The sequence below is a fragment of the Mercenaria mercenaria genome, chromosome 10, assembly GCF_021730395.1.
Source record: "Mercenaria mercenaria strain notata chromosome 10, MADL_Memer_1, whole genome shotgun sequence".
NCBI classification, from domain to species: domain Eukaryota; kingdom Metazoa; phylum Mollusca; class Bivalvia; order Venerida; family Veneridae; genus Mercenaria; species Mercenaria mercenaria.
The window spans coordinates 50,559,134-50,573,374 of record NC_069370.1 but is presented as its reverse complement, the minus strand read 5'-3'; the positions used below and the strand labels follow the sequence as shown (position 1 = coordinate 50,573,374).

Here is a 14,241-nt window from a genome sequence, read left to right as displayed (position 1 = left end):
TACTTTTCTTAATTACATTATTGTAAAAATTGTCGTTATGTGCAAACACTAGTTTTTCTAATCTTAGTCTTCATCAGATTAACTAGGAGAGAAGAATAATATAACTTTTCAGTGACGTACCAGATCCGTACTAGAATGGGGTCAACGTTTGCTATTATTTTGTCAGCATCGGTTTTTGTACTGATTGGCTACTATTTGAACGTCCCTCTTCCAGAAAACATTTCAGAAAGATGGAAACTGAAGATTATTCTCGCTGGATACAAACTGGCACATCTAATGGTTTGTTCACTAACTCTATAGTTACTTAACTTAGATGGAAGGCAGTGGCAAGGGGTCTGGTAATAAATATATATGTTTTTAACGGTAAATGGCAATTACTGGGAAAGCTATTTTAGTTATGTAAAGTTGCCGTTATTTCATGTTTTTTAGTAAATGTTATGATAGCTAAGCCTCTCACTCTGGTTTGAGATATAACTTAATCTGAAATTTCAACAGCGATTCCCGTAAGTCACAGTTATTTTGAACGAGGAAGTAAAACGAATTCAACAATTTATGGGCACAATCTAAGCAATAGCATAAGTTTTTTTTTATTTTGATCCTTAATCTCGATAAGAACCCTATTAGATGAAAACTTCCATTACGTCACACAATTGCTATTCACTAAAGCAAAACCGACAATAAATAAAACGAGGGCTTGGCGCAAAACTATTGTATCTTGTTCTTTATTTATATACACTTACAATAGTTTTGCACCAAGCCCTCGAAATGTGTTGTGTTGTGTTGTGTTGTGTTGTGTTTTCTTGTACTGTATTGTATTGTATTGTAATTTATTGTATTGTATTGTATTGTATTGTATTGTATTGTATTGTATTGTATTGTATTGTATTGTATTGTATTGTATTGTATTGTATTGTATTGTATTGTATTTGCATACATATTTAACACTATTATTGTTAATGTTTCATGAAGACGCAGGTTGGCACGAGTGCTGGGTTTGATAGCAGTTTGAACATCACTAGGATTACGTTTGGTACCATGTTTGCTTGGACATCTCAACCAGTGAGCCCAGATGGATTAGAGGTAGGTCACAAGCAAGCGGTATATTTTTAAATTATTGGGCTCACTCTATCGCTTAAAATAAAAAACATTTAGTGGATTGCTTCGCAGAACAAAAGTTATTGGCATAGTAGAGTTGAAAACGGATCAAATTCCGCTTCTTGTTGATTGGAATCAGCGATTTCCAAGTTTATGCTCATGTGTCTATTCAAACACCATTACATCTGGTCACTGTATGACTAGCCAGTTGGACAAAAAATTACATCTGGCCCCAAAATAACAAAGTCTGGTTTGGAAACTAGTCGAGATTGACATTGACCCAACTCTGCTAGAATAATGAGACCGGCCTTCAGACTTGTTTTATAAGACGAAATCTTGATTTATATCTGGCTTTCAAACTCGTTCTATAAGACGAAATCACTTCAGACCCGTTTTATAAGACAAAATATTAATTTCTATCTGGCTTTCAGACCCGTTTTATAAGATGAAATCTGAATTTCTATTTGGCTTTCAGACCCGTTTTAGAAGACGAAATATTGATTTCTACCTGGCCTTCAGACCTGTTTTATAAGATGAAATATTGATTTCTATCTGGCTTTCAAACTCTTTCTATAAGACGAAATATTGATTTCTATCTGGCTTTCAGACCCGTTTTATTATATGAAATGTTGATTTCAGGCTATCTGGCTTTCAGATCCGTTTTTTAAGACGAAATATTGATTTCTACCTGGCCTTCAGACCCGTTTTATAAGATGAAATCTTGATTTCTATCTGGCTTTCAGACTCGTTTTATAAGATGAAATCTTGATTTCTACCAGGCCTTCAGACCCGTTTTATAAGACGAAATATTGATTTCTACCTGGCCTTCAGACCCGTTTTATAAGATGAAATCTTGATTTCTATCCGGCCTTCAGACCCGTTTTATAAGATGAAATATCTTGATTTCTATCTGTCTTTCAGACTCGTTTTATAAGATAAAATCTTGATTTCTACCTGGCCTTCAGACCCGTTTTATAAGACGAAATATTGATTTCTACCTGGCCTTCAGACCCATTTTATAAGACGAAATATTGATTTCTACCTGGCCTTCAGACCCGTTTTATAAGATGAAATCTTGATTTCTATCTGGCTTTCAGACTCGTTTTATAAGATAAAATATTGATTTCTACCTGGCCTTCAGACCAGTTTTATAAGACGAAATATTGATTTCTACCTGGCCTTCAGACCTGTTTTATAAGACGAAATATTGATTTCTACCTGGCCTTCAGACCCGTTTTATAAGACGAAATATTGATTTCTACTTGGCCTTCAAACCCGTTTTATAAGACGAAATATTGATTTCTACTTGGCCTTCAGACCCGTTTTATAAGATGAAATATTTTGATTTCTATCTGGCTTTCATACTCGTTTTATAAGATGAAATCTTGATTTCTACCTGGCCTTCAGACCCGTTTTATAAGACGAAATATTGATTTCTACCTGGCTTTCAGACCTGTTTTATAAGACGAAATATTGATTTCTACTTGGCCTTCAGACCTGTTTTATAAGACGAAATATATTGATTTCTACTTGGCCTTCAAACTCGTTCTATAAGACGAAATATTGATTTCTGCCTGGCCTTCAGACTCGTTCTATAGGACGAAATATTGATTTCTGATACAAAATTCTGAAACTCTTGATTTCTGTATGAAATCGTGTCGATTTTACATGACTGTATTGCTACTTTGAACTCAGTTTTGTAAGATCTTTAATTCGTTACAGATTGTTTCGACCGAACATATTTTCACAATAAATCTCAATATGAATACATGGTGATGACGTTTTTTTTTTTTTGGTCACTTCATTTATATGCTACAAGTTGAAACCATCATGTGATTCGAGTTTTGCTTGACAGAATCAAAAGCTAACAATTGCTCTCTGAATAATAACCCTAACGTCTTAAAGTTTAATGGAACTCGTTGGTCGGTCACCGTCATACTTATGTCATTAATTTCTTATACCCATTTTAGATTTTTGACTCAGCCATAGAAAACGTACCTGTCCGTGTGTACCGTCCAAAGGATTTTAAAGAGATGGAGAGACTATTGCCCGTCCTGCTGTATTACCATGGTGGAGGAATGATTACATTCTCACTCGGTATAGCATAACAATATACCTTATTGAGGGCCCCACCTATCCGATTCTTATAAGAATTGGATATTTGATAGAACTTCATATTAGTATGCAGTCTAACCCGTCGTTTTACTTCTAATAGAGGCGATCGCCTGCAATTATGGGGGACAGATAGGGTTAATTAAGACCGGCAATTTTTCTAGAATCAAGTAATCTTGTCAAATTTCTTAAAATGTATTTAAATGGAAAGTAAATTATTTCATGCTTCGCCTGTTCTTTTTTGTCTTTAAAAATCATTCAAGCTATTTGAGGAAAAGGGAAAAGTCAAAAGCGATTTTAAAATGGAAAAATTACTTTTGATAGAAATCTCGATTCATCAAAAGTCAAGACTGCTACGGGCTTTTCAACTGCTATGTTGAAAATTTTGAAAATCTCCTGCTTTAAAAGTACATTTAATTTGGAGAAATATTCTATCAGGGATGGAGTATGTGTTTTTCGATATGATCTTGTGAAAAACCTTCAAAGTGACTTGGCAAAACTGTTTCTTAAATGACTTTCTTGTTGAAATTGTTGAAGCCGTTTCATTCCTTAAAAAGTAGAAGTATTAGGCACTTTTTCTACAAACCTTAAAATCTTAACTGTAAAGGTACAAATAATTCTTCACAAGGTGTATTTTTCGTGTTTATTGTTTCAGTTTCTATGAGTATTTTCATTAAGATTATATATACATAATACAACCTTGCTGAAAATATTCATAGAAACTGCAAAAAATAAACACGAAAAATGTACATGTATATATATCATGAAAAGTTTTTTTTTCAGATACGTATGAACAAGTTTTACGACAAATGGCTAAGGAACTACAAGCCGTCATTGTGTCTGTAGGGTAAGTGCTTGGACTTAATTAAGCAAGTGGTAAATTAGGTGCCAGCACACAGCTAAATGATAAAATTTCTTCTACAACTATTTGGCAATGTATACTACACACATATTTCATATCTGAAAATATGAAGAGTTACTTCGTATAATTCATGTATGCCTAAAATTAAAAAGTTTATGTGTATTAATAATACTATGGTTAGGATTAAAGTAGTACACACTACATGTGTGGCTAAACAAAGGATATATGTAGATTGCCACTATCAAAACAGTTTCTTTTTTTCAACAGTCGACTGTTGCTGCATGATGTTTAATTATGAACGCAGCTCTATATACACAGTTACTTTATATATCTAGTTAAGTACATTTGATTACATTTTTCTGTATTTGAAGTTAAATATCTGGAATAAAATACAAAAGTGAAAGATAGACATTGAATATATTTTAAAATGTCATAGTTGTAACCAATTTAGGCTTACTTTTAAAAGCTTTGAAAACAGTTCCATACTATCCAAGGTTGGACACTGGGACCACTCAGACATTACCTCACCTTCCTTTCTACATTATATAATAAAGACATATTCTTAATGACATGTTTCCAGTTTTATCACTCAGATTCCAGTTTGTAGATCTAGGTAGTCATAACACCATCGCTGACAGGGTTATATCGATACATATTCTGTGAGTGGGGGTATTTCTACACGCTTTATAGAGCAGTATTCCAACCCAGTTGGCACTGAAACACAAGTTCTCGGCTGTCCTTGATTATTTCTGCACACTCCTCGCTGGTTGATATTTTGGTTTGCAAGTCTAAGGAAGCTACACAAGTAGACAACTGTTTATTATAGAACTGGAATAAGGAACATTAAAAATGTCGGATTTTGATCAAATTTCTTGTTGTTTTCTTTTTTGCCCCAAAATTTTGTTGATTTTGTCCTTTCGGAAAGTAAGAGTTTTAAAGTGTGTATTTTTAATGTAGTTGATTATTAAAAGGCACAAAAGTTCCTTGTTTCTACACTTTCAACGGCAATGGTTCAACACTGAGACTATTTTCTCTTGCAGGTACCGGCTGGCACCGGAACACAAATTCCCGGCTGCAATAGATGACTGTTTCACAGTAACGGACCATGTTCTGAAACACGCGTCTGTGTACGGAGGGGATGAAACAAGAGTAGCAATAGCTGGTAAGTTGACATTTTCCTTATACTGGTAGTTGCTATCTCGAGGAAATACCGCAACCACAAAAGTAATCGGGCATTCTTTCTGAACTCAATTCTGTTGGGATGAACATGTTAGAATATAAGTCGGTCACGTGCTTAAACTTCTTAAATACATTGATAGACTAAAGTCTTCTAATGGTACTGCGAGTGGAAAAAGCAAAGTGTCTGCTGTTACAGTCACGCAAACTTCATCCATTTGTAGTTTTATTAAGCCCTGCTATTGACAATAGAGGCATCTTTACCGCTGTCCACATCTTTTAGCATGTTTGCTTGCGTGTTCAGAAAATCGTGACCGGCCCATAGCTTTGAAGTGCATGCCTAGATCTTGAAAAAACTTGGTACAAATGACTATCACAACGTGATGTTTCTCGTATTTTATATTTAAGATCTAGGGTTATTAAAATTTTTCGTCTCATGCAGTCTATAACCTTTTTTAAGCAAAGATGGATATTCAGATGTCTTCGCACAAAGATTCACCATAATGGTATGTTGTGTCATGTGCAAGACTCAGACATCCAGCTCAAGTTACAGGTCAAGGTCACATTAAGTTTCCAAAGATTTAAAGGATTTTTTCTCTGTGACCTGTGCAGTTATTCCTGTCAGTCAGTAATGAAACTCAACGTTTAGCTTTAAGGTACGATGTCTTTTCACACATTTTTGTCAGTTTTATGGATCTCATTTAATCAGTGTCAAAGCCTGTCTGTCTGTCTCTGTCGACTATGGGTTTCTTGAATGATTTGGCCTACATGCATCAGATTTCTTAGGCTGATTACCAGTGGTCAGTAGGTAACGACTATTGTTTTTGCGGTCAGTTGGTCAAAACACTAATCTCATAGTGATCTCGGGAGGTCATCATGTGGGTGGGAGGTGGGTGGGGGTGGCTAAATGCGTATTTTACAAAATCATGTTGTTTTTTTCGGAAAACCGTATCCAATTGAGTAACAACGTACATGGTCGAAGAAGGTTGTCATAAACGGTCATCTTAGCAAGATAAAGGGACACACATTATGCATTACATCTGTGTTCAATAGACATGTTTCTAGTTGATGACAGAAAATGTATTTTTATAATTAAGTGACACTTCAAACGTTTGAAAGTTATTGTTAATGCAATGTATGATATAACATATAACGTCATTATCATTGGTTTTCGAAGGACAGTGATGTCATCTCATGAAATTCTCTTCAAAATTCACAAGAAATAATGAAAGCATGTATGCAAATTCAGTCTCATTTTCAAAGGATATACAATGCCAAAATTAGTTTTTATCATTTAAGGTGACAGTGCTGGAGGTAATTTAGCGGCAGCAGTATCCTGGCGTCTGGCATACAACGCGCCTATGACAGGCGGTATTCCTGTTTTACCTAAATTTCAAGTTCTCTTGTACCCCATGCTACAAGCCTTTGACTTCCAGATCTCTTCATACGTTACTCAAAGCAACGAACTAGCGCCTAGTGGCGCTATTGCGGGGGCATGGTATATGTACTGCACGGGGAAATTGACTCCGCCTGTTTCAGACCTGCTCGTCAATAATCACACATCGCACGAGCAGAAGAAATCAAAGTACGCAAAGTTCGTGGATAGTAGCTTGGTTCAGCACCCGAAATACAAGACAAATACAGAAAATCCACCAAGTAGTTTGTACAATAAAGAACTTGCCAGCGAGGTTGAACATTGTATAAAAGACCCATCATTTGCTCCTCTAATGGCGGAGAACTTATCGAAATTTCCAATGACGTATATTTTATCTGCTGAGTTTGATATCCTGAGAGATGAAAGTTTTATGTTTGAAGCCCGACTGAAATCAGCTGGAGTAAACGTCACGTATGAACATTTATTCGGTGCTTGGCACGGGGTGGTCTCATACACGAGGACTTCCACAGGTCGGGATGCACTTCAAAGAGTTATTAGATTTATAAGAGAACGTTTATGAAAACATTTTTTTTTGTATTGGTCAATGAACTGGAAAACGGAAATAATTTTACTACATAGTTTTAGTGTCTTATACATATATGTATAGATGTAAATAGTTTGTGTAATACAATTAATTTATTTTATGGTCCCATGTCCCCATGACTGGTAGAGCAAGCTATTGTAGAGCAAGCTATTGTAGAGCAAGTTATTGTAGAGCAAGCTATTGCAGAGCAAGTTATTGTAGAGCAAGCTATTGTAGAGCAAGCTATTGTAGAGCAAATTGTTGTAGAGCAAGCTATTGTAGAGCAAGCTATTGTAGAGCAAGTTATTGCTTCAAATCAGACAGATAGAATATTTATTAGTTCAAGAGATACGGATCATAAACGCATAAAGTTTAAAATAAATTAACAACTAGCAGTTATCATTTGGTAATACGCATTAGCTATTTGAATTTAACATTAAATGTAGGGCATGTAGCGTTTGGTTTATAGCATTTAGCTTTAAGCATTTGTCAATTTAAGTAATTGCCATTTGCATTGAAATTTTGCCAAATGCCAAAAATCTAATGCTAAATGCTAATTACTTCATGTTAATATGCTAAATGCCAATTACTCAATCCTTAATGCTACATGCCGAATGCTTTATGCCATATACTCAATGCTAAATGCCAAAAGCTATTCCAAATAGCTAATGCTTATTGCTAAATGACAAATGCTTATGTTCTTGAACTTTATGAACTGATGATCTATCTCTTAACCTAATGAATGTAATCTTTAATTATTTAAGACATATAATATTACACCTTACTTATTGTCCCGTACTTGGTGTAGCTCTTGTTCTCATTAATTTTTCTGCAAAAGTAATCGGACATCATCGTCATCACATCGAAATATATTTCAACTGCATCATTAATTCTTCCCGAAAATATTTGATTTCTGTTGTTGTTGTTTGGGTCACAAGGTCATTTATCAGTTCTAGTGTTTTTGGGTTCATTACCAGTATTAACCAATTTTCCATATGTAGCTGACAATTTCGCCACGTGAAGCAGAGGTTTGTCTTCGTTTTAATTTAGCAAAGCGGAAAAATGTATCAGACGGGTTAAAAAAATATAAAATAAAATTATCTTCCTTTCTACACTTAAGCTTTCCAAGAAGTCTACAGGAGGGAATTTAATGAAACTTGGTACAGAGATAAAAGGTTGAAGTGGGATGCATAGAGCAAGAACAATAACTCTGTAATGAATAACTTTAAAATTATCCCTTTTCGCTTTGTGTTCAGATAATTATTTTGTATTTTTTTCTAAAATTGCAATTTGCAACACTATGAAGTAGTTTTTGCTTCAAAATTGGATGGATTTTGAATATATTTAGCTTTTAAATGGATATGGTGATTACTATCATATAATCATTTCATACAAACAGTTAAACGTGAGGATGAATCACCTTTATAGATAGCTGAAGGTTCCCGGTGTTTCTTAAACATGTTGAATTAAAGACTGTATTACAGGGAAGTGTACCCGCAATTTTCAGTTTATGAAAAGTGCATCGGATATTTAATAACATATTTCAGACTTCGGGAGGTGAGAGTCATACACGAATAAGCACATTTGCTATATACAAAAGGAATATCACGTTATGAATTACTGTATTATATCAGTCATAATAGCTGGCGACTACTTTTGTTTGTGAAATAGCAACGAACAAATAAAAATTTCTGTCTGTCCCCACGACATGGCCGTTTGGAAACAAATGATTGCACAGTATTGCTATATATATGTTATCAAAGTTAAGACAGGAATTTTGACAACTCACCGAATATGACTATAGCCATGCCATATCAGCACAGTGACTATACTCACTATGTGCCTTAGTTTTATCTTCCATGGATTTCATTACAAGATTCCTTTGAAGTCCTGAATAGTTAGTGTCTCTACATTAGTGTCGCTAATCAAAACGTGAACTTGTTGTGACGGTGCCTCAATTCCCCTTTGCATCCCAGTAAGTCAGGTGTTAGTTACTTTAAGTATCATGTTTACATTCGACTTAAATTTAAAAGTAAGAGGCGTTTTTTTCTTCAGGTAGAACATATGCGCTGAACAACAAATTCTCTTTAAGCTATTTATATCATCACATTTAAAGATATATGTTCATAATTCCTGCATTGAATAGAGCTCTAGTTGAAAAACTCGAAGGAAAATATTTAAAATAAACTCGGCCAATTAATTAATAGTATGAAAACAATACATAATAAAACCTTTATTAGAGAGCGTTTTTGAGAAGGGCTCAGGTGTCGGCACGGACCAGGTGTCGGCACGGACCAAGTGTCGTTAATAACTATAAATCGTGCACTTATTAGTAATGTTAGAAGAGCTTATGGTGCATAAATTTTTGTAGTTTTGTTATAAACGGTTATTTCGTGAGGAATTTGATAAAGCCGTGAAACATAAAATGAATCGGAAATTTACTTTTTTCGTTGGGGTTTAATTACTAGTATAGATTCAACCGTGAAGTCTACGAAAACCAGCCCACCACGAATTTACATGCTTTTCCAGTAATAAGAGTGTAAAATTTCAAAATGAAGTATGCAAATAGTATCTCTATATTTTCAAACCTAGGGTCAGGTATGCATGAACCTTAAAAGATAAATGCAAAATGATTAGGTTTATAACAGACAGAAGAAACAAAAATTCGGAAGATTGTTTATCGGAATATGTAAATAGTAATCTGTGTAACTAAGTATTTAAATCGTAACATCAAGCGCGCGTCTTTGCATATTTTCTCCTGTTTGGCATATTTACCTATTTACTAACAATTGTTGTATCCTAAAGAAACATATTGCATTCATTTTAGGGATGGATGGAAAGAATCGTGGTTGAAGTGTTCTAAATTTATCTTAGGTATCTCAAACTATCTTAACCATTGGACCGTCTCAGAATTCTTATTATCATATCACTGATATAATCGCGTTTGTTTTTCGTCTGCTCTCAGCTTGTGAATTAGGATTGAGAATTACAAAGGTAAAAAGGAAATAAAAAATCAATGTTGTAGGTAAATTGTCAAGAAAAATATATCAGGAATTATGAGATCAATAGGACACGTGCTCGTCTTGTTGTCTTTCCTTTATTGTCACGTTTTGGCCGCAGACGACAATGTAACAGAAAAGGCAATTCTATTTTTGCAAAGGTACAACAGGGAAGCTATAGAAGTGACGTATGAATCTGGTATCAAAGCATGGATTTATAATACTAATATCACAGATTATAACAGCGAACAAATGGTATGTTTACATTTTATTTCTTTTTCTTTTCTTTTTCACAATAAAAGCACTTGGTAGTATTCGCACTAATATACGGAATCAATTTTAGTTGTACACACGCGCAATTTTAGATGCAGACATCAAATTAAACCAAAACATATCCGAAGCAATAAAATGGGATATAACTAATAATTAATAACAAATTCATGAAGAGTCTAGGCTCCTTGGTTGAAAATCCGTGAACTGCATCATATTCAAAACACAAAGTATTTAGAAAAAAACGAGCTCAATTTTATTATCTCGAAGAAAGATTCTTTGGCTACCCGGCAAGTCAGATGTTTAGTTTTTTAGACAGTGATTTGATAATTTTTGATCATTTCTCCCTCATAAATGCCAACAAAATAGAGTTGAAACAACTGGCTGATAAAAAATACCTGTATATTAATGATTCATTCAACAGAGCTTGACATATTTGATCTCGATGCATTTTTCTTTTCTTTCTTATTCCATTCTGTGTCTTGCCCGTTCTTGATGTTCTAAACTACGGTGTGCGAAAATGGACAGAATTTAAAATGTGTGCGTTTTCCCTCTTGTCCCACATAGTCTAAGACCCCATTTGCATATACAAAAAGATGCGGTAATTATAAAAATGTATTTAGTTAGAAGGAAACTGAATATTTCTATAATTTCACAGATTTGTTTATAATTTGCGGTCGTTTTCTCCAGCATATATTTATCGCTCATTCTGAGTCCATCACAGTTAAATGGTTCGGGTATCACAAAGTGTTTACTCTAGCGGAACAACTGTTCACTTAAAATTGATCGTAAATTTAGCTTTTGTGAAAAGAAATGTTGTTTAGACGTATGGTAACTGAAAGCGTATAAAGACATCAAATAAAATTCGATGTGCATATCTAACAAGCAAGGGCTGACAAAAACTTTCAGCTAATTAGATGTGTAATCGACCAGTGGTTGCCAAAGCAACCATTTTAAAGAATCTAATAATTTTCGTGATATTTTCAGTATATTTTTTTTTTGAAATTTGTGAAATATTTGCTCCTCGGAGACATGAGCTTTTACATGTGCATATACATTCATAGACGGGATAAAAGTTTGATTAGGCCGAAATCATTAATTAGAAACTTAACTATGTCTCTCCTTCTCTAGAGTATGTTGCCTTCCCCTACCTTGGTTGCTAGGTGTCTATAGTAAGTTAAGGGTATTATCTTCTTATTAATTCACATAAATAAGTGTAGTGTAACAAGAATATTCGTCGATTTTTTTTCATTTAAGTAATTAAACTTGCTTTGGATTTATCACCTGGAGCATATAACTTGACTAGATTTACTACTGTTATCAAACACTCGTACAATGAAAAAATCCCCAACCTCTAATAATTTTCAATTCTTTCACGATGCAATGATTCAAGCTACAATTTTGCCACAAAATCAAAATATTTCAGATGGAACAAAAGTTCCAATCACCACTGATTATTACATTTGGAGAAAAGTTGTTGCTCGAAATTCCCGAAAACTACTGTGAAGCGAGAAAGACTGAAAACGTTCTGTTGCAAAAATGTGTAGCACAGAAAATTTGCTATTAACTGTTGCTCATAATGTATATATGTATTATATGTTGCTAGGTGTACAAAAGCAACAAAAGTATTAAGCTTAAACCACTGTAACAGAATGAGGGAACTGAACAATACTTTGTCAGATATTATGCTTAATGAAAATCGATCCTAAAAGCCCTTTTCCACAATGGTACTTATCATGCACCATACACGCATGTTCTTGTATTTTTCTAGATACTGGTGCAAATAAATAAACAGTTTTTTTCTTTCGTAAGCATACACGCAGCGTTAATTATAGATATGATTGAGTATATTATTTCCGGGGTATCTGGGTTATATAACATGCAGCGTGATACGTCTTCAATCAGATCAGTTCTAATTTTGTACCTACGTGAATGGTACGAGTAAGGCATTCTGTAAAAAAAGTTTGATTTTCGTGCCATATATTAAAAAATAAAAAAACAAAAATTATATCGTTCATCGAAAATAGGACTATGACAGTGTATTTCAGACATCAGAAGTGCGCGAACCAGTCTACTGTGAGACATAAGACGCAAAATATTCACAGTGACACCATGCCCGGAACTGTTTGCTAAGACTCCTGACTCGGAACATTACCGTAACACCAGACGCACCTATGTTAAGTGGGACATTCAGCGCACTTTTTTACATTAAACAGAGACACCTATGGCAAAAAAATGATATTGAGGCAAGACACCTGATATAAAAAATAACAGAGTATGATGTTACCGAAACGTTTACAGATATAGCCGGCGCAAAAAACAACAACAACAACAAAAAAAAACACAACAACAAAAAACTGTTAGCTGAAACGCTCCGAATACAAACTTTACTGAGTGCTTCGAGAAGCACAGTCGTTCCCATCAGTAGGTTGTGAACACGCAACCGCAGCGAAAAGGTTCTATCAATATTAAGCATACATCAGCACGATCCTTTACCTCAAATATTAGACGTCTAAACTTCAGTTAGCATGTAAACCAGAAAGACATATTAGTTCGGCCTAATTATGTAAATGAGGGGCACACCAACTGTTAAAGCAATGCCTGTTTTCATAATCCTCTTAACTGTAAATGATAATAGCTCTCCAATATCTTGTTTAGTCTGTGCTCGCATCATTTACAGAAAGCAGCGTATTTTGTATACCTCTTTGAAGGTAACTAAATAAATTGTATAATCGATGGGTGCAAAACAAAATAAATCATTGTATCTGGGGTGAATTCCAGCACAATAAACAAGATAGCAGCAACGCATTCTGCAATTCTCTGTCACTGTTGCAGCTTTAAGTACTAAAAATTGAAAAGATGTGTTAAAAAATCAGAGTGTATGATTTTTAATGCGGGACGTATTGGTTGTGGTGCTGTTACTTTTGCCTCCGATGCTAGAGTACCTTGTATATTGTTGCAAAACTTAGAGGGAATTTTCATATAATAGGTTGTTTTCAAGTAGGTGAACAGCTATCATTTTCTTCATAGTAATAGAACTATTGCCTCTGGGTTGAAAACAGCTGACTCAGCTTCTTATCGTGTGCATGCTAAAAAAGGGGGCATCCAAATAAGGAAATTTCGCACAGGAAGGGTCGCACAGGGTCATGTCGCGCAGGTCATTTTAGGTCTTTTCTCAGCACCCAGCATTGCCTGGGCAACAGTTACAGGAATTAATCTTTGGAAAGTTGGTTTGTAAAGGTTATTTTTTTTTATTGCAATGGTAGCTTTTTCCGCGGAAGGTGCAAAATGTTTATATTCGTGACAGCTTATAGCTTGATTCGTTGTTACGTGTTATCAGGGTAAGACTTCGCGAAGGGTACTGTTCGGTACGATGCCAGATTGTCGAAAAACAGATAAATTTATGAAAAATTGTTGATTCAATTTAAATGATGATGGACTGGCTTATTAAAGGTCATGATTGAATGGGAAAAACATTACTACTGTTATTCTTTTCCTAGCAATGCAATCAGGTAAGTACTGGCTTCTGCGAAGCAAAACCTCTTAGCCTCAAAGAGAAGTCAAAGTGTTGATGATTTTGGCTCTATGGTACTAAAATAAGTTATTAAACTCAATCCACCCACATCTAAACACAATCCACCCGTATGCGAGGTCACTTTGGTATGCATTTGCAATTACTATGACTTGTAGATGTGATTGTGGGCCATTTAACTTATTCCAGTAAATGGCATCACATGTACTGGTTATGATGTAAGATCATTTATTAAAA

General features: G+C 34.7%; 2 protein-coding genes across 3 annotated transcripts in view; both read left to right on the top strand.

Annotated features, from left to right (window-relative positions):
* The first annotated feature begins 92 nt into the window (after positions 1 to 92).
* Positions 93 to 8,305, top strand: LOC123561598 (neutral cholesterol ester hydrolase 1-like). The gene is made up of 6 exons (XM_045354079.2): positions 93 to 279; positions 970 to 1,080; positions 3,066 to 3,192; positions 3,991 to 4,054; positions 5,110 to 5,231; positions 6,545 to 8,305. The coding sequence occupies exons 1-6, from the start codon at positions 136 to 138 to the stop codon at positions 7,198 to 7,200; spliced, it is 1,224 nt and encodes a 407-aa protein (XP_045210014.1). The 5' UTR covers positions 93 to 135; the 3' UTR covers positions 7,201 to 8,305.
* A 1,524-nt stretch (positions 8,306 to 9,829) lies between these two features.
* Positions 9,830 to 14,241, top strand: part of LOC123560737 (angiotensin-converting enzyme-like) — a 104,533-nt gene continuing 100,121 nt past the window's right edge. Inside the window, exon 1 of one of the 2 annotated variants that reach the window (XM_053553068.1) lies at positions 9,830 to 10,457. In XM_053553068.1, the coding sequence (XP_053409043.1) occupies positions 10,260 to 10,457 (198 nt within the window). In that variant the 5' untranslated portion in view covers positions 9,830 to 10,259. The remainder of the gene's footprint in view (positions 10,458 to 14,241) is intronic. The other variant, XM_053553067.1, reaches the window with a different exon arrangement.